General features: G+C 54.2%; 1 protein-coding gene across 1 annotated transcript in view; it reads right to left on the bottom strand.

Moving 5' to 3' along the window:
- The window catches only part of TTC7A (tetratricopeptide repeat domain 7A), a 120,436-nt gene that overhangs the window by 44,470 nt on the left and 55,229 nt on the right, over positions 1 to 20,737 (bottom strand). Inside the window, exons 9-14 of the mRNA XM_042932202.1 lie at positions 19,468 to 19,605; positions 17,848 to 17,931; positions 13,526 to 13,630; positions 4,127 to 4,244; positions 2,780 to 2,837; positions 1,573 to 1,645 (exon numbers count right to left, since the gene is read on the bottom strand). Coding sequence (XP_042788136.1) covers positions 1,573 to 1,645; positions 2,780 to 2,837; positions 4,127 to 4,244; positions 13,526 to 13,630; positions 17,848 to 17,931; positions 19,468 to 19,605 — 576 coding nt within the window. The remainder of the gene's footprint in view (positions 1 to 1,572; positions 1,646 to 2,779; positions 2,838 to 4,126; positions 4,245 to 13,525; positions 13,631 to 17,847; positions 17,932 to 19,467; positions 19,606 to 20,737) is intronic.

Genomic DNA, 20,737 nt, shown 5'->3' with positions numbered 1-20,737 from the left:
GCCTCACCCAAGACCTGGAAGTCTGGAACCATGGGGCACAGGGGGGAAAAGGGCTGGGACAGGTGGCGGCAGCTTGAAGGTGGAGGCAGGAGAGTGAGTTGAGGAGGGTGGTGGGCAGGTGCAAGAGGAGGGGAGAGAAGCAGCAAAAGGGAGAGGGAAGGAGATCAGGGCCACCGGGGAGAAAAAGGCTGAGACAGGAGACCGGGAGAGATGAGTGACGAATCCAGTCAGGGTACACACAGGCGCTGGGACAAGGGTATGGGATGGGGGTCCCAGTGATGGGAGTAAGGGTGCAGTGAGGGGAAAAGCCAGGCTGCCGCAGGGCTTGAGAGGAAGGTCAAGCAGATGGCAGCATGAAGCACCCAGGTGACCCCAGAGCCAGGAGAATCAGCTCGCGGGACCACCTGAACACAACACCAGAGGCTAAGAGGTGACACAGACCAGGAGGCCAACTGCAGTCTGGTGGATAAGGCTTTAAATGAGTCAGGGCACAGGATGCTTAGAGCCACATGGCATGTCTAATGGGGGCAGAATGGGCTCTGGAGCAGAAACCTGGCTTCAGTGCTGGCTGAGCTGAAGCTCGGCAGGGTCCCAGTTCCTGTAGTATAAAACAGGGCCAAGGGCACCCTCCTCATCAGATGGAGGGCTCACCCAGCTCAGTGGGGGGCACAGCAGCACCCAGGATTGCCAGGGCCGCCATCACCTGACCACTAGAGGATGGAGGCTCTGTTGGCTTCTCTCCAACAGTCTAGAGGCCAGCCCGGTTCCCTTGGTGCAGATACAGAGAGCTGTGCTGTGGGCGTCAAGGCTGTCTGCAGTCCCTGAACGGTCCAGAGATCAGCTCACTGGGTCAAGGCCAAGAGGTCCTGCTTTGGAGGCCAGGGGTGTGCACCGAGCCCCAGCCTCTGTGAGGCATGCACATGAAAAGCAGAGGTTCCCAAGGGCCTGGGAGAACGGGGAGCTCTGGCCCTTTTATGAAAGGTGACCCACTGGATGGATGACTGCCTGGCCTTACTCCCTGGACGGACCAGTGTCCTCACAGCACCAACAGCTCAGCTGCTCAGCTTGGGAAAGAAGGTGGGTTGGGCAGTGGTGGTAGCTCCAGTGGGGCCAAGGTGGCCAGGGGATAGGAGGCCCCTACCAGGTCCTAGAGGCTGAGCCTAATGGTACTATCCACAAGGCCAGGGACAAGCTCTGGGGTCCACAGAAACAGCTCTGTGTGTCAGTCATTCTGCTCTCCTAGATCTGTGGAGAAAACCCAGTGGAGGTGAGGACATAAATACTTCCTGTGGTCACTCATCAACTTCTCAGGAGACCGAACTGTTCAAGGGAGTGTGAGGACAGAGAATAATCCCTTCCTGTGTGCCCATGGGCTCTACCACATTTTCTGACTCAATCCTTACTAGGTCCCTCTGAGGTGGCGTATGAAGATGCTCAGATAACAGATAAAAAAACAGAGACTGAGAGAGGTCAAGTCACTTGAAAAGGGTCACGTGGCTAGTAACAGCAGTGGTGCCAGGAGCAGACCCGCAGCCCTCAGGGACCTGGGACTCAGGAGATATGACAACCCACCTGGCGGACGAGGGCCAGCTGCAGAGAGACATAGAGGATGACCTGGGGGTCACTGGGCGCCAGCTGCTGGGCTCTGTGTAGGGAAAGGGAGCGACAGGTCAGTCAGCGAGGATTGAGCACCCAGTGTGCGACATGCGCCTCCAGTGTGCCAGCCCTGTGTTGGGTGCCGCAGGGCAAAATGTCAAGGATTCTCAGAGGGTGCCTGGTAGGGGAAGATGGTGTTGGCAGCCTGTCAGCAGCAGGCTCCAAGAGGGCTGGCTCTGCTGAGGTGGGGGGCCATCCGGGGAGGGGAGGACTGGGGGATGGGCACTGCCTCTCACTCTGGGCAACTGTTAGCCTGGCTGAGCCCTGCGGTGGCCTTGTACAGAGCCCGAAGCCTGACCTCTCCATCACAGGATAGAAGGGAACACTCCTGTGCGTGGCGGGCCTGGGAATGGCCTCTGTGGGAGAGAAGCCTTGGGAATGAAGAGCTAGCCCAGGTAGCTCAGCAGGGGTTGGTGGGGATGAGACTCTTCTGCCTCGCTGGGTTCAGGAACAACCTGCCCCAGAGAGGGGCTGGATGTGCTACATGTTCCCACAAAGATGGCACAGGAGTCTAGGGCAGGCCCCAAACCAGCAGTTTCCACATCAGTCCTCAGAAGGAGTAAGACACACAGGGCTGGGAGGACGGAGCCCTGCAACAGGCCAGAGGAGCCCAGAAGGATGCTTGGGAGGGACCCAAGGCTGGGATGGAGTCAGGGACTTAGCAAGGAGGAGGCCCAGGGAGGGCCACCACAGGGGAGGGGCTTCTCTGGCATCCCCCTCCCCTCCTTCCCTCCAGGACCCCACCTTGGCTGCCAGGATATCTCTGAGCAAGGGGGTGGGGGGGCGGGTTGCAGTGATTCTCACAGCCCTCTGGTTGAAGACTGGGCTGGGAGGAGGCAAACACCAATTCTGTGTCCCTGCTACTAATACAAGGTGCGGCTCTAGTTATCTCACATAATTATCACAACAACAATGGGCTATCACTCCCATTCTAGAGGCCTAAGCTCCCAAGGGCAGGGGCCAAGCCTGGGGGCACTCTACCTGCCCACGGAGCTGTGAGAGCCTGGGTGTCCTGGTCAATAAAATGGGGATGGAAACCATTCAGTTTACACCAGAGGGCTCACTGGCATAAAGCATGTGGATGTGCCACCTCGGGCCTCTGCGGTGGCGGGGCCCTCCTCACCTCTCCAGTGTCTGCAGTGCTTTCCGGTGCAATTCATCTTGCTTGGATTTCAGAGTCGCTGCAGGAGACAAGACGGAGACAGAGCCATGAGCGGCTGCTGAAGGGGTGCCGACCCAGCCATGCCCCATCCAATCCACTCAGGCTCTGCAGGGAGGCCCCACCAGGGCCCTATCTGGCCAGTGCTTGCACACTCCAGTGGTTCCGGACTGATGCCACCCACCGCCCTCGTTACCAGGGGTAGGTGTGAGATGTCCACTTGGCCCCAGCTTCCCGGCGTGTTTCTTGCCCACACCAGGGCCTTCCACGGCCACCTGAGCCTTAAGAGACAGGTTACCACCACATGCCTCCTCAGGCTTCCTTATCTACAGGCTTCTTCTTTTTTGACCACTTTAACACTTTTTTTTTTTTTTTGCAAAATTTTTTTACATTTATTTATTTTTGAGAGACAGAGTGAGACAAAGTGAGAGTGGGGGAGGGGCAGAGAGAGAGGGAGACACAGGATTGGAAGCAGGCTCCAGGCTCTGAGCTCGAACCCACAGACCGTGAGATCATGACCTGAGCCGAAGTCAGACGCTCAACTGACTGAGCCACCCAGGCGCCCTACCACTTTAACACATTTTAAGTGTTACATTTTAAGGGCAGGTGTTTGAAGCCTTAGCTGCAGACTGAACTACGTGGGAAGCTTTAAAATGATTGTCATCCAGGCCCCAGCCCAGCCCTGGTCAGATTACTCTTCCAGGTGTGGTCTGCATGGGGCCCCATAACTCCCCTTCCTGCAACGACACAGAAATAGGTGGCTGCCTCATCGATGGGGGGTGGGGGGGGACACACAGCTGAGCTGGCAGGGTTGGGGATAGAATGCCAGATTTGGGGTGGCTGGAGTGGAATCCATCCGCCAAGCACAAGTATTTATTAAGCACCAACTGTGTACCCAGCAGTATGCCACGTGTCAAGGGGGGGTTAAAAGACCCTAGAAGGTCACAGCAGTGCTGAGGGCAAGAGCAAAACAGAAGAAAGACACCATGGGGTTTGGGCAGGCAGTACAGTACAGACTACAACCATTACAGGAGTTCTAGAGGCAGGTATGAGCTCCTCTGCCCAGGAGCTGGGGCCTGGGAGAGTGGGGAGAACTGGGTCCATGAAGAGGGCATGTGTAAGAGTGCATGTGTAAAAGACTGGAAACTGGATTGAGGGGTGTGTGTGTGTGTGTGTGTGTGTGTGTGTGTGTGTGTGTGTCTGCACTCAATGGGGATGTGTTGGGGGTAGGCATTGGTGGGACAAGACGCCTGAGAGGCTGCTGGGAAGTCTGAGCCCCCCAAGCGGACGCCCCTAGGCTGTGGCACTCACCGTCAGTGGCCTGCAGGCTGTAGGTGAGACCCAGTGCCAGGTAGCCCTTGGAGAGGAACTCCCCGGCTTCCTCCCTCAGGTCGATCACCATCGTGGCAAAGTGCTCTGCCTCCTCCAGCTGCAAAGAGGACAGGCAAAGGTCAGTGGGAGGGCTTTCCTGGCCTCAGTCACCAGCCTGGGACACTCAGAAGTACAATCCCTCATGTGTGGGCAGCACAACCAGAGGCCACGTGGCTTGTCTGAGACCACACAACCACGGAGTGGAAGAATCAAGGCTGTTTCCTCCATCAGCGACTCCCTGGAACTCCTCCCTGCAACCCAAGGACCTGTGATCAGTGTCAGAAGAGAAAGCTTCCCTCATTCCAGACATTCTAGCTCCCCCAAAAGGACTCTGCCTAGAGCATGGACCCAGGACCAGGCCAGCTGGTGAAAGCTCCTTTCATCATCTGGCCTCTGTAGGAGCCTCTGTCTGTCTCTGCCCTGTGTGGCAGAGAGAGGGAAGCCAGGCTGGTGGGGGTGGGGGGCAGGCAGGGCTCGGGGACTGGGCCCTGGGGACACCGCCCACCCTGCAGAGTGGGCAGGCTGCCACTCTGGCTCTGTCTGTGAGCTGGCTCCCTGACACAGGGAGCTCAAACTTTTCAGGGGAAAAAGGCCTGAGGCTGTTTTTGTCCCGGGAGCAGGAAGAACTGTTCCGGTTGGAAAGGAATCAACTGGCGCAGGTCACGTGCACACACACCATCACATGTGTCACGTGACATGAAGAGGGACTCCCACGGGGGTCAGGCTAGTCAGGGAGACAGGGGACAGCTGGGGGATGGTCTCAGCCGTGCCCACTCATGGCCCACAGGCCTTGAAGAGGCCCCCTCCCTCCTCCTCAGCCCAGGAATGGCATCTGCCCACATGCCTGGCATGGCAGTGTACTGGTCTTAGTGTTCCTGACAGCAAAGATGGGAGCCACTCCACAGCTAGGGGGCTGAAGGGACCATACCCCAAGTCCCGCTGCCATCCAGATGTCAAGGCCCCCTGTGTGGGGCATCTCGCCCCCAGCAGAGGTCCATAAAGTCAGACAACCAGGGAGCAAGATTCAAACCCAAGTTGGCTTCTGACACTCGTGCCAGTGCTGCTTCTACCCTGTTCTTGTCCCTGCCACCCCACCCTGGCAGGAGAGGGTCAGCTCTGTGCATCTTGTGGCCTGACCACTGGCCACCGCCGGGGCGACGGTGGACCCTCCTTCCCTGGAACGTGGAGTTGAGATCCCGAGACAGAGGCCACCAGCAGAGGGGAGATCAGTTGGGGAGTCTGCCCTTTGTGCACAGTCGGGGTACATTCTGTGCAGGGAAAGGGCTGAAGGAGCAGAGAACCCACTGTGAAGGGAGGGAAACAACAGAACCCAAACACAAGGAAGTAGAACATGTGAGCTGACAGCCCAGACAGAGATGGCGGGTGGGGGACTGTATCCCTGTGCGGCCTGCCCACCATCCCTGACCAGGGCAGTGCTCCAGCCCCCTCATGCTGGTGCTCTAGCTGCTGGCCTGGACAGCAGGCCACCTCCAGGTTGGTGGGCTGGTCACTGAGAGGAGTAGGGGGTCCAGGGACCTGAGCTCTGACACCATCAGGCCCTAGGATTCACAGTTGGGGGAAGGCCATAGCTCAGGAAACTCCTCAGCTGCCTGCTGCCCATCTCAGCTGGCCAGGGGGGCCAAGCCTGTAGCAGCTAAGATCTGTTTCCTTGCACCACCTGGTCCAGCAGGACCTGAGGCAGGGGGGTGGGGGTGGGGATGGGCTTGGGGGCCTGAAGTCAGAGCCAGGTTGAGAGAAAAGCCCTGGAAGATGAGCTCCCAGACACAGACTCTGATACTCACCTGGCACCTGACAGCTGTGGGGCCTGGAGCAAATCACTTAATTTCTATGAGGACCCAAAGGTCCTCTTCTGCAAAATGGGGAGTTGGACCCCACCTCCAACTGCTCCTCCCCACAAACCTCCACCAAGGCTTCTGCAGCAGCAGGCTCTGTGATGGGCCCAGCCGAGGAACCCAGTGATAAGGGGGCAGGATGCCTGGGTGAGTTCACAAGGAAACCCCGCAAGCGAACAGGGTGGCTCTTAATTAAGGCTCCCTGTGTAATGCTGGCATGGGGCTACTGGAGCTCCAACAGAAGGACAATCATGTGGCTGTGGTTGTCCAAGGAGGACTCGTGGCGGGGGACATGGGGGCCAGGAGGGACCAAGAAAAGGGTTAAGTGAGTAAACTCCACCTTTCCTCCTTCCTAACATCCCATTGCTGACATGGCTCATCGCGTACAGTCTTTAGGCATCATTATGCCCCATCCAAACAGGAGCAAGCTTGTTTATAAACCACCAATTACCAGTTACAGAAAGAATCTAGAAACCGATTACATCCATGTGTATACACTCTTCCCATGACCATGTCCTTCTACTCAGCAAATGCCGGCTTCTATCTCCTCCTTCCCAGGTAGGGAAGGTGCTGAGAACAAGGCTCAACAATTACTGGCAAACAGGGAGAAGTTACTCTCCAGTTCACACACATCACATTCTGGATTAGAAGAGCTCGCCACACTTTAGTTTTAAAAAGTGAAAACAGGGGCACCCGGGTGGCTCAGTCAGTTAAGTGTCCAACTTCTACTCAGGTCACAGTTCGAGGTCATGGGTCATGGGTTCGAGCCACACATCGGCTCTGCGCTGACAGTGTGGACCCTGCTTGGGATTCTCTCTCTCTCTCCCCCCCAGTCCCTCTCTCTTTCCACTCCTCTCCCACTTGCACGCTCTCTCTCAAAGTAAATAAATAAACTAAAAACTAAAAACTAAAAACATACATCCTTAACTTGTCCAACTTGTGGTCCACTCTGACCCCCAGGTCAGAAGCCTTCCTCAGTCAGTACTTGCCAGCCTTGTTTGTCCATGTTGTTTAAGCACAGTGTCACCATTTGTCTCAAATCAAACTCACAAAGCTTGAATATACCATTTTCCCTAGATGCCCAACACTATTTTGGTTCCTACCACCTATTACAAAGCAGCCTTTTTGCATGAGGAGTCACTGCAGTGATGATGAAGGGGAAAAAATATCAATTGTTTTAAATATGTCAGTGTACAACATGCTAACATACAGTATTAATATAGATGGGAGCTCTAACTGGTCAGCAAAAGGAAAAAATGCTGTCACAGCAAACAAAACAAAACAAAACAAAAACAAAACAAACCCAAGATTTATATGTATTTTAAATATATTTTAAAAACAAGAAATATGTATATAAATATATAATATGTATATTATATATTTACATAAGTATACATATATATATACACAAGTATATACACACACACATACACACTACACACACACATAAACAAATATGTACACACACAATGCACCATTCCCCTTCATCTAAGACATGAGTGGCAATCCTAAAGCCCTTGAGAAAGTGGCTTTGTCATGTTTGTTCTGAAATACTAAGTGCCCAGCCAAGTCCATAATCAGTTCCACGCTCATGAATAAGCTCTCCACACGGATAGCAGGGCAGCCTTGAAAGCTGAGAACACAAGTCCTGGGACCAGACTTCTCGCACTCAAATCCTGGTTTGGTTACTTACTAACTGTGTGACCTTGGGTAAGTCACCTCACTTTGCTGTGCCTCAGTTCCCTCTTCTGTAAAATGGTGTGACAAGTGTTTGTCTGTGAGGCAGTTGCTAGGAGGACTGAATGAGATAAGACACAGTGAATGCTCGGAGCAGTGCTTGAATAAATGTAAACTATTATTATTAGCTAGTGAATTTCTATCTATAATTAGTTGAATCTTCCAGAATTCTCTTAGGCATCAGCCTGACAGATGTGGCAAGTGCCATCTGAGTAAAGTCCTCATGCCCCCTTGTACATGACCTCTCTGACAAATCAGGAAGTGGCATCAAAGACTGTCCTGGAATCCAAAGGGGGTACTACTGCCTGCCTTTTATCTCCTGCCTCAGAAAAGGAGACAATACAGAAGGACCAGCTGGGTCTCCGCAGCCCTGTGCAGTCTACTGTGCCAGCTGGTCAAACCCTCTGACCCTCTATCCACAGTCCAGGACACAAAGACCTACACCCACTAACCTACCCTTTGTAACAATACTCACCCCTGCTGTGGGTAACACACTCAGAATGATATTTTCCGTCCTATTCTCTGATAGTCTATTTCAGTTTTTTCTTAAGAAAGAGTTCTATTTCACAACCCACGAACGGGTCTCAGCTTCCGATGGGAAAGCCACAGCTCTAATCCAGGGGCTGACTGAGCTGCCCATCTATAGCCACCCCCATCAGCTTTTTCCCTGGGACTCCCTCACTTGGCCTTTTCAGTCTCCAGACACTTCCTACGGTGGCCTCAAAAGTTGGCAGCTGGTGGCTCTGCAGTGGGGGCTGCTGTTTCTGCAAGATTAGCTCAGATTACAGTGCTGGGCCCTCCTTGCTCAACCACACCCTTCCAGGGTGACAGGTTTTTAAAGTTCTTTTCAGCCGTTCTCCTTCCAGTGATACACTACTTTTTTAATATCTCCTTTACCTATGGCAGTCCTGTAACTTCGCCATGAACCCCATAGAGACCCCCTCCACGCCCCTGCCTTTCCAGAGAGGTTTAGTGCAACCTGGTGCATCATAGCACCACTGCCACCTGATGGAACAGGTGTCTCACAGCTGAAGGTTCTGGGGCACAGGGAGCTTAGGGGACCTGTTCGAGGCCACCTGGCTAGTGACAGAATGGAGTTTCTAACCCAGGTCTCCTGAGCCTACATCTGGATCTTTCTGAGCTACCTGATTCACAGCTGCCCTCTGTGGGTCTTCACTCTCTTCCTCTCTGACCCTTTGGAAAAAGGAGGCAATGAAGGTTCTAACGTGTGGACCCTTTGCTTCGGCTTTCCGGAAGTAAGGGAAGTGTTCCCATGACTTCACAAGTTCCTAACGGCTCTCTGGTCTCCCTGATTTGGTCCCTGCACAGACAGGCTTCTGGCTTACACACTTTGCTCTTGCTTGGCTGCCTTCTGCTTCAAGGGCTGCCTCATTCATCTCGCATGGGGCCAAAGAGGTTGTACCCCTGGCATTTCATTCTCTTCCTCTTCCTGGGAACCAGAGAAAGTTCCTTTCTGAACCTCTCCAGTTTCTCCTCAGTCCCTTCCCATGGGGCCCAGGGCCTGTTGTCAACTGCTCCACTGAAAATGCACTTTTCCCTTCCCAGGAGGAACAGGACGAAACTTCTGTATTTCCACAGGCTAGCGGCAGGATTCCTGGCACTCTGTCTTCCCTGCCTCTTAAACACTCATCTTCCTGGCTCTGGCCACCCCTGAATCTGAAAAATGGAGGTAAAAACACAAAAGCATGTGCTTTCTGAGAACCTGCTGTTTTGAAGGGTCTGTCACAGGGATAGCTGCCATTCATCAGGTACTTGCAATGTGGTAGGCAGCAACACTGCTCAGCTCTGGTGTTCACAGCCACCTGTAAAGGGTGGATGTGACAGTTTCCATGGTACAGATGAGGCATGGAGAGGGCAAATTACACCCCTAAAGTCACACAGCTACTGAGCGGGCAGGGATTTGAACACGATCCTCTCTGTCTCCAAAGCCTGCACTATTTGCACGGCCTCATACCGCCCCCTCGGGAAGAGGCCCAGAGACAGCATACAGACCTTTCAAAAGAGGAGCATGGTCTGCTTTTCCATTTTATAACGCCCTTCTTGTGCGAAACACAGCACACATGCACACCCCCAGCTCCTGTCCTACCAGGGAAGTTTCACCTTTTTAAATTAAATACATTTTAAGTAATTATGTTTGGAGGGAGACTAAAAAATATTTACATCTCTTTCCTTCTTGCCCCAAAACTGGCTGGGGACCTTAGCAAGACATCGGCCATGGCAAGGCAGGAGGCTACCACAAGCAGCAGCAGTTACTGGGTCAGAGCCTGGGATGCCCCTCCACCCGCCACCTAGGGGAGCCTCAGGCTAAGCCTCGGGGCCAGTACTCTCCCACCTGACCCCATACCTGACCCAGGAGCAATCACCTTGCATCAAACCCCACGTCAGCCAGCATGTGGCCATGCAGGTCCCTCTGCCTGGTGCCCTCCTTCCCCCACCACTACCCGAGGACAACCTGGCTCTCAGACCCAGACCTAGCCTAGGGTGTCCCATGCTGGCTCTGGGCATGAGGACAGGACGTGGGGACAGCAGGTGCTCCACTTCTGGGCACATGGCCACCGAGGCCGGTTTAACCCAGCACAACTCGTTTTTCAAATGTCCCAGTTTCAGCCTCCTTTCCTGCAACCTGGGCCAAGTTGTCCACCCCTAGATTTCTGTCCCCAGCTCACAGGGCTTGGCTGGGCAAAGGCTGGGGCTGCTGGGGGCTGTTGTGAGCCAGAAGAGCTGCAAAGGCAAGAGACAGAGGTGACATCAGATGCCTTTCACAAACTGTGCTCCATCCCAAGTACTAGCACCCCTCTGCCCACCGAGGTCAGACCTATTCTTCCTGTTTGTGGCCCTGCAAATAGAAAGTGCTGGGCCACCCCTCTCCCGGCCTCCTTGGAGAACAGGCTGCCCTTAGCTACCCACGGTCTGCTCTCTGCCCATGCCAACTCGGAACCTGAGAACCACTGAACCAGAGGCAGACTTTCCACACTCATCCCTCCCAGCCAGCTGGGGCGGGAGTCATTCTGTAAGATATTAGCGGACACCTAACCACATGCAAGGTTCTTTGCTGGGGACAGAGATGCGGGGTGCAGTGTGGTAAGGAAAGAAGCTCCCCGACAATTGGGAAGAGAAGTACCACACAAGGCAGAATTGGTTGCCCAGTGATTGGGCTCATCGGCAAGTAGGATCTATCCAATAAGCACCAGACATTAACTCTGACCTGGGGTTTAAGAAAGAAGAGAGACAGTTTCTGCCCTCAAGAAACACTGGTGATTACAATGTAATGTGCTAGGTGTCCAAGGCAGGTATAAATGGGACTTTAGGGAGGTGCAAGGGTTCCAGGTTAGGGACGGCCATCAGGAGGCCTGGCCCTCCAGCATGTCCTGGCTCTAGTCTGGACCCAACTGAAACCCCATCTCAAACCAGCCCCCAAAGCCGTGCATGCTTCTCAGCTGAGGTTAAACAGCTCACCCTCCTCTCCGATTCTGATGACAAGTCTGCATGTTTAAGTTTCCTTTTGGGCTTTTCTATTTATGTTGTCATTGATGACTTTGCTCCTAACTCATCTGATTTCAATTTGGACTGATTTGATCCTAATTTTATTACCATGTAATCTGAATGCATGTAATGACTGTAATTATGCTGCTGAGGGAAACAGCTCCTCCACGGTGGGAAGACCTAAATTTAGGCTTCCTGGCAAGGGACTGCTGGCTGGGTGGACACCCACAGCCACCTCAGAGCTGGCGGCCTATGAGAGGACAGAGGCCCTCCCCTGCCCCAGCTCAGTGAGGCGGGTATTTGGGGCTTTGTCCCAGGGATGGGCTTGAGGCCCCTCTCAAGAGCCTCAGAAACATGCAGGAGTGTGAGCGAGGGGTCGGTGAGCCCCCCTTCTCTGCACCCCCCGGCTCACACCATAGCCCTCTGTTGCGGTGCTGAGTCTGGGTGTCTCCTCTCTGCCGACACCCACAAACCAACCATGTCTCCACAGCTCCCCACTTCTAAGATGCAAGACACCAATAGTCCCCCTGCCAGGATTTGGGGAGCAAGGAGTTTCCCTGCTAATCATAGCGTGGGGAAAACAAGCAGTGATGGAAGAACCCACCAGTAGCCTGACCCTCCACAGTCCAAGGCCACCTCCTCTGTGAATCTCCTTGACCCATCTAGCCTTCTACATACTTTATGTCATTTATGCCACATATGAGGAACAGACTGTAATTATTTCCATTTTACGAATGAGGAAACTGAGGCACAGCAAGGTTAGTACTTTACTCAAGACCACCCAGGGGATGGGCAACAGAACTTTTACCCACATCATCACAGAGCCTCTTCCAATGCCTGGAGCCTGTTATAGGTCCTTCTGCCAGATTTCTCCCTCACTAAAACCACCCTCTAAAGCCTGGGGCTGGCCGGAAGCCATGCTTCCCCTTCCCCCCCACCATTCACAGTGAGTGGGGCCATGCAGGGTCATGCAGGCACTACAGCTACAGGAATCTGAGCCTCCGGAGACAGAGGGGAAGGTGCTGTTTCTTCCCTGCTCCTCATGCTTGGGGGTCAACCCTCTCTGTGGCAGACAGGACAAGGCCCACTGGGGCTGTGAGGTGGGGACGCAGGGGAGGGTCGGGGCCAGTTTCTAGTCCCCGGAGGGACTTGGCGGGAAGGGTTAGAACACGAGTCTTCCTTTCCAGGGCTGGATACCTAAGGAAGTAGGGGGGGGGCGGTGCGGCAGCAGGAGCCGGACAGGCCGCTAATTCTGAAGCATCTGCTGTATACCCCTGGAGCCTGGCCCCTGCTGCCCTGAACAAACTGGGCACCCAACCATGGTGAGGGTGGGCTTGGGGGGTTGGGACAACAGGCAGGGGAGGACTGTGTATGGCAGCAGCTTCCTTTGGGGAGCTGCTGGGCCTGGAGGGCAGATGAAGGAACTGGGGCTATCTTGCCTGCAGAGAGAAGTGGGCTCCTGCCAACCTGAAGGAGCAGATGTACTTGTTCTAAGACAGCCCCTGACATCAGGAAGCTGATGTGGGCTTAAGGAAGGAGAGACCCTTAGGAAGTGAGCTCCTAGTGAGAGGAGACACCATGCAGAGGCCCTGCCTCAGGACCCCATAGACTTAGAGCAGCCACCACAGGAGCCTGGGTTGGTGTGGGAGGGGGGCGGGGGGTGCTACAGGCCCAGCGCCTATCACCTGCTTCCGTGAGGGCCTCAGGGCCTGCCTGCAGTAAAGCCCGTCCTCTGGGGAGAGGGCTCACCGGACAGTTCCACAGCCCCAGCAGAGCCCCAGGCAGGCAGCTGAGCACAGGGCAGGGACCTGTAGGTTGGAGCCCAGAGGAACGAGGGGCTGACAGAGGAGGCTACCCTCTAGTCCTGCCCACACAGAACTGCACCCTGCAGTAATGTGCAGCCTCTATGCAAACGATGGTTGGCCCAGGTGCTCCAAGTCCTGTCCACTACTGCCCTGCTGGGCAGGTGGCAGGCCCTCTACTTTTGATTCTACATTCGGCTCTCTGGAGACCACAGCTCAAGGCTGAACCACAAAGCTGACACCGTCCTGAGTTGGGGGACCTGCTGCTGCAGATGGAGGCTGCTTTTCTCAGATTTCCCCTTCCAGGCCTATCTGCCTCACAGCTTCCCTCGCGCCCCCACCCCTTATACACGCAGCAGGATTGCATGACTCCATCCCATGCTCACCACCACCCTCCCGCAGGAGCTGCCGGAATCTGGGCCCTACCCCCACGGCTCACTCACCCAATGCAGGGACCCGATGCAGACCTTGGCGGCCATCAGGGGCACAGTGGGGTCCGAGGGCCGAAGCTTCATGCATTCCCGCAGCAGAGACACGGCGTAGGCTGACTGCAGAAGAAAGGGCAGGTGACACCATTACTGACAGCCCTGGGCCTCAACAGACTGGGTGCCTCATGCCTACGGCGGGGGGGAGCTCCCAAACCGCCAGTCCTTGCTCTGTACCCCTTTCCTCCCAAGAGCCAGGAAGAGGGCCCAGTGAGAGGAGCACAGTTCATGTTGGTGGACAAATCCCTCCTGGGCCTCAGGTTCCTCATCTGGAGAATGGAGGCTGTGAACTTTGCCCAGAGGTGATGTGCCAACAGCTAAGGTAACAGCAGTTGGAAGCTCTTCGGAAGGAACTCAAATATGAACCATGGAAATTTTAGAGGCCAAAAGGGGCTCTCTCAAACTTCTGAGTTTAATAGCCTTGGTTTACAGGGGACGGGATGACACCAAAACCCTGCAGGAGCTGGAGGCAGGGCTGTGGTGGGGAGATGAGACGAGGCATAAATGCTGGCAGAGGAGGAGGAGAGAAGTCTAGCTGGCAGAGCCAAAGAAAACCTCCAGCCAGGAATCCGAGGCCCCACAAGCCTCCAGGGACTCAGCCACAGAGATGGGGCCAGAATGGACCTGTTGACAATGGCTATATGTGGAGGGAGGGCCAGGAGGAGAGACCATCCGCAGCCAGGCAGCAATACGACCAATCACAATAATGAGAAGAACACCAGCTAACACTTACTTAGATCTTACTATGTACCAGGCACTGTTATAAATCAGGGCCAAATGTGGCCCTCTGTCTGCTCTTGGAAATAAAGTTTTATTGGAACTCAGCCACACCCATTCATGTATGTATTGCCTACAGCTGTTTTTATGACAGAGTGGAGTAGTTCCCACAGAGACTACTTGGCCTGCAAAGTCAAAAATATTTACTATTTGACCCTGTATAGAAGGTCTGCTGTCCTCCGTGCTAAGTGCTTTATAAATATTAAGTCATTCATTTTTCACAACTCTTCTATGAGGTAGTATGCTATGTCCCTATTTATAGGTGAGGAAACTGAAATGCAGAGAAGTTAAGTAGCTTGTTCAAAGCCACAGTACCCATAAGTGGCTGAGCTGGGGTTTGAACAGTCTGGCTCTAAGCTTGTAACCACTGCCCTATTCTGCTCTGTGGTGACTACCTTGGCAGAAGAAGCCTCTGTCTCCCTGCCGCACGCGCACACACACACACACACACACACACACAGTCAGGGCTTCTGACTGAATCCAACACTTTTCCAAGAAACTCAGCAGTGACAGCACCCCAAGTGTGCACACTCCCATGGTTGTGTGACCCCCAGGTAGGCAGGCAGGCAGGCAGGGGCATGCGTGTGTAACTACAATTCCCACATGCTAAGCCCTGCTGCGAGTCAAGCTTCCTCACCATTAATTAGCTTTCACCCTCCCCAGCAACTCCGAAGGTTATCACTGAGGAAGTGGGACTCTGTTAGGCTTACTTGTCCCCAGCTCAGTGTGAGAGACTGGCAGAAACAGACATGGAACTCAATATCTGTGTCCACCCTAGACCCCCAGCCTCTCTCTAGCTACCCCTCCTTTCTCAGCCCAGACATGACAGACTGAGGCTCTGGGCTCAGGCTTATTAGGCCAGTTCCAGGTGTCCTAGTCAAGGGCCAGTTCCAGGCCCAGTACTGGGCTGGGGTTGTGGGGTCACTGCAGGAAGGCGGAAGAGGTCATGACTCTTGCCTATCAGGTGCCTGCACAAAGGTCAGGGACCGAAGACAAAAGCTACCATTCCCCACTGCTCTCTTGGGAACCACAGGACACACGAGGGTATGAGACCAAGCACAGGAGGGTGTCAGCAGACGACCTGTTCTGGCAGGCTGGGAGACTGGCCTAGGCTGCAGGATGGGAGGTGTCGTGAAGGGCCTGAAGGGGCTGCCAGGAGATGCACAGCTCCTGTGAACGCAACTCCCAGCACCCCCCGCCACGGCCCCCTGTCCACACAGCACAGCAAGCCTCGGGTTCTCCTTGGCCTCATTCCCTGGCTGCTGGCCTCTGCAGGGTTGAAGTGTTCGCTGACCTTGAAATAAAGGTTCTATAACCCTGACAGTCCATGTTCACCACACACAGACCACAAAATGCTGCTATTTAAGAAGCCATCTGAGGACTCCACAGTCATGGTTGGCAGCTTTTTTTTTCTTTTTCTTTTTTTTTGTCATGCTGGTTACCTAGCAACGCAGCCAATGTGACTGCTGAGGAGACCAAGAGAAGGAGCGACCTAAATCATGTCATGGACCTCATCGTTTCTTCCTGCAGGTTGAGGTGTCAGATGTGTTTATATTGGCCTGGCCTCACCTTCGGCACAAGTGCAGGTACAAGAACCTTGATTCCTACCTTAGGCTTTGGCAGAGGCCAGCTCTGGCCAATGTCGAGAGCTGCCTGGGCCAACCAGGCAGACTGAGCTGGTGTGCAGGTTCCTGAGGGGAGTGCAGAGTGCGTTTCCAGAACAACCTCCTGCTACACCAAATGCAGGGATGGGTATAACCCAGTGTCTCCAGACTGTGGGGTCTCATGTGCGAGGAACTCCCGCACCTATAAGCACCCCAACTCCCTGCCTATAAGCCCATTCTCATGCCCACCTTGCTGGTCTGTGAAGGAACCAGGCCCGAACACCAACTCCCTGGATCCTGGGACGTGCCAGACTGCGTGTGGACCTCTCTGATCTCTGAGCCTGGCTCTTCTCAGTAAGGAGGTTCGAGATCCTGTACCTCCCAGACTAACATGACACCTTCTCCTGAGACTGGGGGGCTTCCTGGAGTACCACCAGATATTAAAGCTAACTTCTGAGTGTGGTACATTCTTCTGAGAGGGGTCCCCAGCTTTCCTTGGCATCTCAAAGGGGGTTCATGATTCACAGAAGGGTGAGGACCACTGCCCTGGCCCTGGGCCTCTCCTCCTGGTTCATGCTCACTATTATAAGACTAGAGGCTCTTTGTTTCCCAGAGTCGGGAAGAAGCTGTCACATGCCCCTGTGAGCTGTCTGCCCAGGCTCTGTGTAAGCTCCAGCCCTCCCTCAGGCCTCACTCTGTCTGTGGCTTGAACTCCCCCTGAGCCTTGACAGGAAGGACCCTGCTGAGCACAGAGCCAGGGTACATCATGTCTGTGCATTTAGGAGGCTCTGGGAGGTCAACTTGATGGGGGAGGGGAAGAAGTCTGGGAAGACAAACTTGATAGTGGGGGGCGGGGTGGTGCAGGGGTGGGAGGCTCCCCAGGTGATTCTCACCATACTCCCCTGGCCCATTCCCACCTGTCAGGCTGCAGCCCCTGCTCTTCTTCCTCTTCCCTGCCTGACCCGGCCAGCATGGCTTCCATTTGTGGGGGAGATGCTGGCAAGCCCAGGAGGGCCCGCCTCGGAGACGAGCTGCAGGGCTAGAAATGGCAGGTGGCACAGATGGGCGGGGGAGGGGGCAGGAATTCCCTCAGCCCCACAAAAGGGCTCTGGGTGTTTACAGCTCTTGGCACGATTTGCAAGCTCCTGCCACCTTATTTCCTGCATTCATAACGTCCTCGGCTCTAACACCCTCAGCACCCAGCTCCGGAAAGGTTTTCCTTTCATGTTACTGCTGAAAATAGAGGCTTATGTAAGTGTAATTCTCATCAGAGGAGAAAGCAGGGGGTGCTGGAACAGGGCTCAGTGGGTAGAGTGCAAAGGTGGCCCTGGTGACCTGGGATAAGGGCAGTCTCCCTGCCCCCGCCCCAGCCACATCCTCTGACGCAGTCCTCCCTCTGAACTCCCAAACTCCCATGTGGGAGCTGCTGTTCTGCTCCACCCTCAACCTCTCCCTCCCAGGCAGGTCCTTCCATGGGAAGGTCCTTTCCTGACACCACACTCGATGGGCAGGAAGAGAGCTACGGCCCAAATGGAACAACATGCTCCTTGCCCAGAAGCCTTGTTCCAGGCCTGTTTCACACAGTGGTACTCAAGTCACACAGGGAAATGCTCCGATGCCACATGTGTGCACATGTACTAGGAGAAAAGCATCCACAGACTCACACTGCACACCTGGCACCTCATAACTCACAGGGGGACACCAGAGTCACACAGGGGTCTGTGTGTGACCCTCTGGTGCCCCCCACTCTCCTGGAGATTAAAACCTGATGCGGGACATTTCTGAATCACCGCCACACCCTCCACTCACCTCTGGGAGGGACCAGAGGAGAGCAGAGGCCCCATGGGTGGGGCCCCATGGGTGCAACCTCCCCCACCCCACACACGCCCCGGGTCTTACCTTCCCACAAGCCACCATGGAGAGGGCCACTTGGTACCAAAGGTGAAATTCTTCAAAGGCAAACTTCATGGCTCGCTCCAGGCACTGAGGAGAGGGGGCTGGTCAGCACTTCCCCACCAGGGGTCCTCCCCTCCCAGCCCAGTTCACTCCCTTCCAGGGTAACCACTGCCCAAATCACTTCCTGGAGGAGGCTGTCTTCGGCCCACACTTGGTTCCCGTCAGCAAACGCCAGGCATCACCTGTCCCTGCCACAGGCATGCTGGATGACTTTGCACAAGTCTCTTACCCTCTCTGCCCCTCTGTTCCTACCTCCACAATGTGTGAAAACCTTCCAGGGTGATGGTCAAAAGTGAATGAAATTGGGTCTCGGTTTTTAAATTTTAAACATCCCATAAAAACGATAAGTGACATTCATTATTGTGCATGGTACCATTCTCAGCTTTTTACATGTATTAACTCATTCATTCTCCCCAACAACTCTGTGAGGTGGGTTCTCTCATTATTCCCATTTCACAGATGAGGAAGCTGAGGCTTGAATGACTTATCAGGGTCACAGGGCTAGTAACTGGCAGAGCAGGCTGACTACAAAGCCCCCCAGATGGAAAGGCTTTTTCTCGGTTCTGCTATTCTCTATGACCACCGAGAAGACTGACTGCCCCACCTGCCTGTCCAGTCCTGGGCAAGCCCGAATCAGGGGTGGCCTGGTGAGATCCGACAGACAATACAAGTGCTTCCAGGCGATGGAGGCAGAAGCCAGCATGTGAGGACAGGATTCATCATGTGGCCGTGGTCAGGCGGGGTGGGGAACAGAGGTGAGGTTACAGGACCAGACAGTATGTATTTAAGAGCTCGCTGGCCTGGGTTCACTTGCTGGCTCAACGTGCACTCCCACCGCCATCTTGGGCAAGAAAGCATCTCTCTGGGCCTTGCCTTCCTTGTTGGTAAACTCAAGAAAATACTACTTAAAGAAGGTATCCTCTGAGAGCACCTTGCATGGCACCTGGGGCAAGCAGGAGCTCAGCAGATGTCACCCACCCCAGGAACCCCGTAAACACATGGGAAGAGAATCTACTGCCAAGAGGCCTATCCCTAGTGCCACCTTTGATCCCAGCCCAGATTGGAAAGCTCAAACATGTACACGTGCCATTCGCACTGTGGGGGACGGAGAGAGGGACGGCTTGGTGCTCTGGTCCTTCCATCTCCACCCCAGACAGGCACCATCCCTAGAGCGTTGCCCGGCCAGTGTCTGCTCAATAGATTGGGGGTGCTCTGTCTAGCTTGGGTGGGAGGGGGCCCAGGTTCCCGACACACACCAAGCTCAGAACCTTGTTGGGAGAGGCAGTAATGAAACACCAGTGTCCTCTGTGGGGGAAACTGAGGGGTGGATAATTTTCCCTTTGTGTTTCTCTATGCAACGCCATGTGTTTTTTTTCAAAAGAAAATCACATAAAAACACTAGTAAAACAACTGAAAACCAAAACCCCACCCTGCCAGTGATGAGCAGCTCTCCCAACATTGGAAATGGAATGGTCCCAAGCCTGGTCTCCCAAGAACTGAGCTGTACCCCTTGGTGGAGGCAGGAAAGGGACAGAGGAGGAGGTCCTTGGTGGGCCACCGTACCTCAGAGAGCATGACGTACTGGCCTCTTCTGCCCAGCGTGATGCTCAGGAGGTCATAGATGGCTGCAGCGTTCCGCAGGCTCACTGCCCGGTCCTCCTCCTGCTCCGGTGCTCGGCTCAGCACCACATCTCGGGTAGCCTGTGGGGGAACGTGGTTTGGGAAAGAGCAAGGACAGAAAATAAGCAGCTGCCTGCCTCCAAGGCCCGGTGACCATCACCCTTACATTGCTAACCCAGGCCATGCTCCTAAAATCAGCCAGAGCCTTTCCCCATCCCCATGAAGGCCCCCATGAAAGAGAGAAAAGCCTCTACTCATAGCCCAGGTGACGAAGCAGTTCTGAAGGTTCCTGCTATTCAATGTTTTAGTCTGCAAAATCTCAAACCTACAGAAAAATTTCAAGGATAATGGCACTGATCACATTTGCCTGTCTCTAGTATATCATCATCATCATAATAATAATAACAATAATAAAGTCATTATGGTAAGATGACCCTTTGCCCCTAAATACAAGAGGGCATTTTTTTTTTTTAACAACCACAAGAGGAATGCCAGTATTTTAGGAAATGTAAAACTGAAACCTCTCATACCAGCTCACAGTCAGATCTTACCACCTGCCCACTGCTGGTCTCACTAGAAATTTTCTCATCCCAGAAACCAATCCAGGACCATGCCCTGCATTCAGGGAGTACGTCTCTTTTGTCTCCTCTCATCCAGAAGAGCCCCTCAGCCCTCGTCTGTCTTTCAAACACTGGCATTTTTGAGGACATGTTTATGTGTTTTGTGGAACAGCTCCTTGTGTGCTTGGAATTGTCCACTCACAGAAAGAGCTTCAGGTAATATCTGGAACTGTCTAGATCAGGTGGGTGGTTCTGCTGCTTGACTCACAGGAGGGGAGCTTGGGCTGTGGCTCCTTGGTGTCCTCTGCAGGTCCCCCGAGTCCCTCTGATAAGGACTCCTCCGCTGCTATACTTCCTTCCCATCACCCTGTGTCCAAACCAGACCCTATCCTGACTCCTTCTGACCATGGAACTCTCATGAGCTCCCTAAGAAACCTCTCCCATAACATAGGGCCTCTGTGCTTGGTGTCCAGCACTTAGGAGTTCAGTAGCTCAGAGTTGCCAGGTGGCTACTGGGTGGGAGGGTGGTGGTAGGGGGCGGGATGGGGGGAGGAGAATGGGAAAGTGTGCTTTAGGAGTAGGTGACTGTACAATCTGTATCGCCTGAAATCTCCCCCATGTGGATTTAGGACCCTCTTTTTCTATGGCCTGTG

Source organism: Panthera leo, chromosome A3, assembly GCF_018350215.1.
Source record: "Panthera leo isolate Ple1 chromosome A3, P.leo_Ple1_pat1.1, whole genome shotgun sequence".
In the NCBI taxonomy this organism is placed as follows: Eukaryota; Metazoa; Chordata; class Mammalia; order Carnivora; family Felidae; genus Panthera; species Panthera leo.
This window is presented reverse-complemented; position numbering and strand designations above follow the sequence as displayed.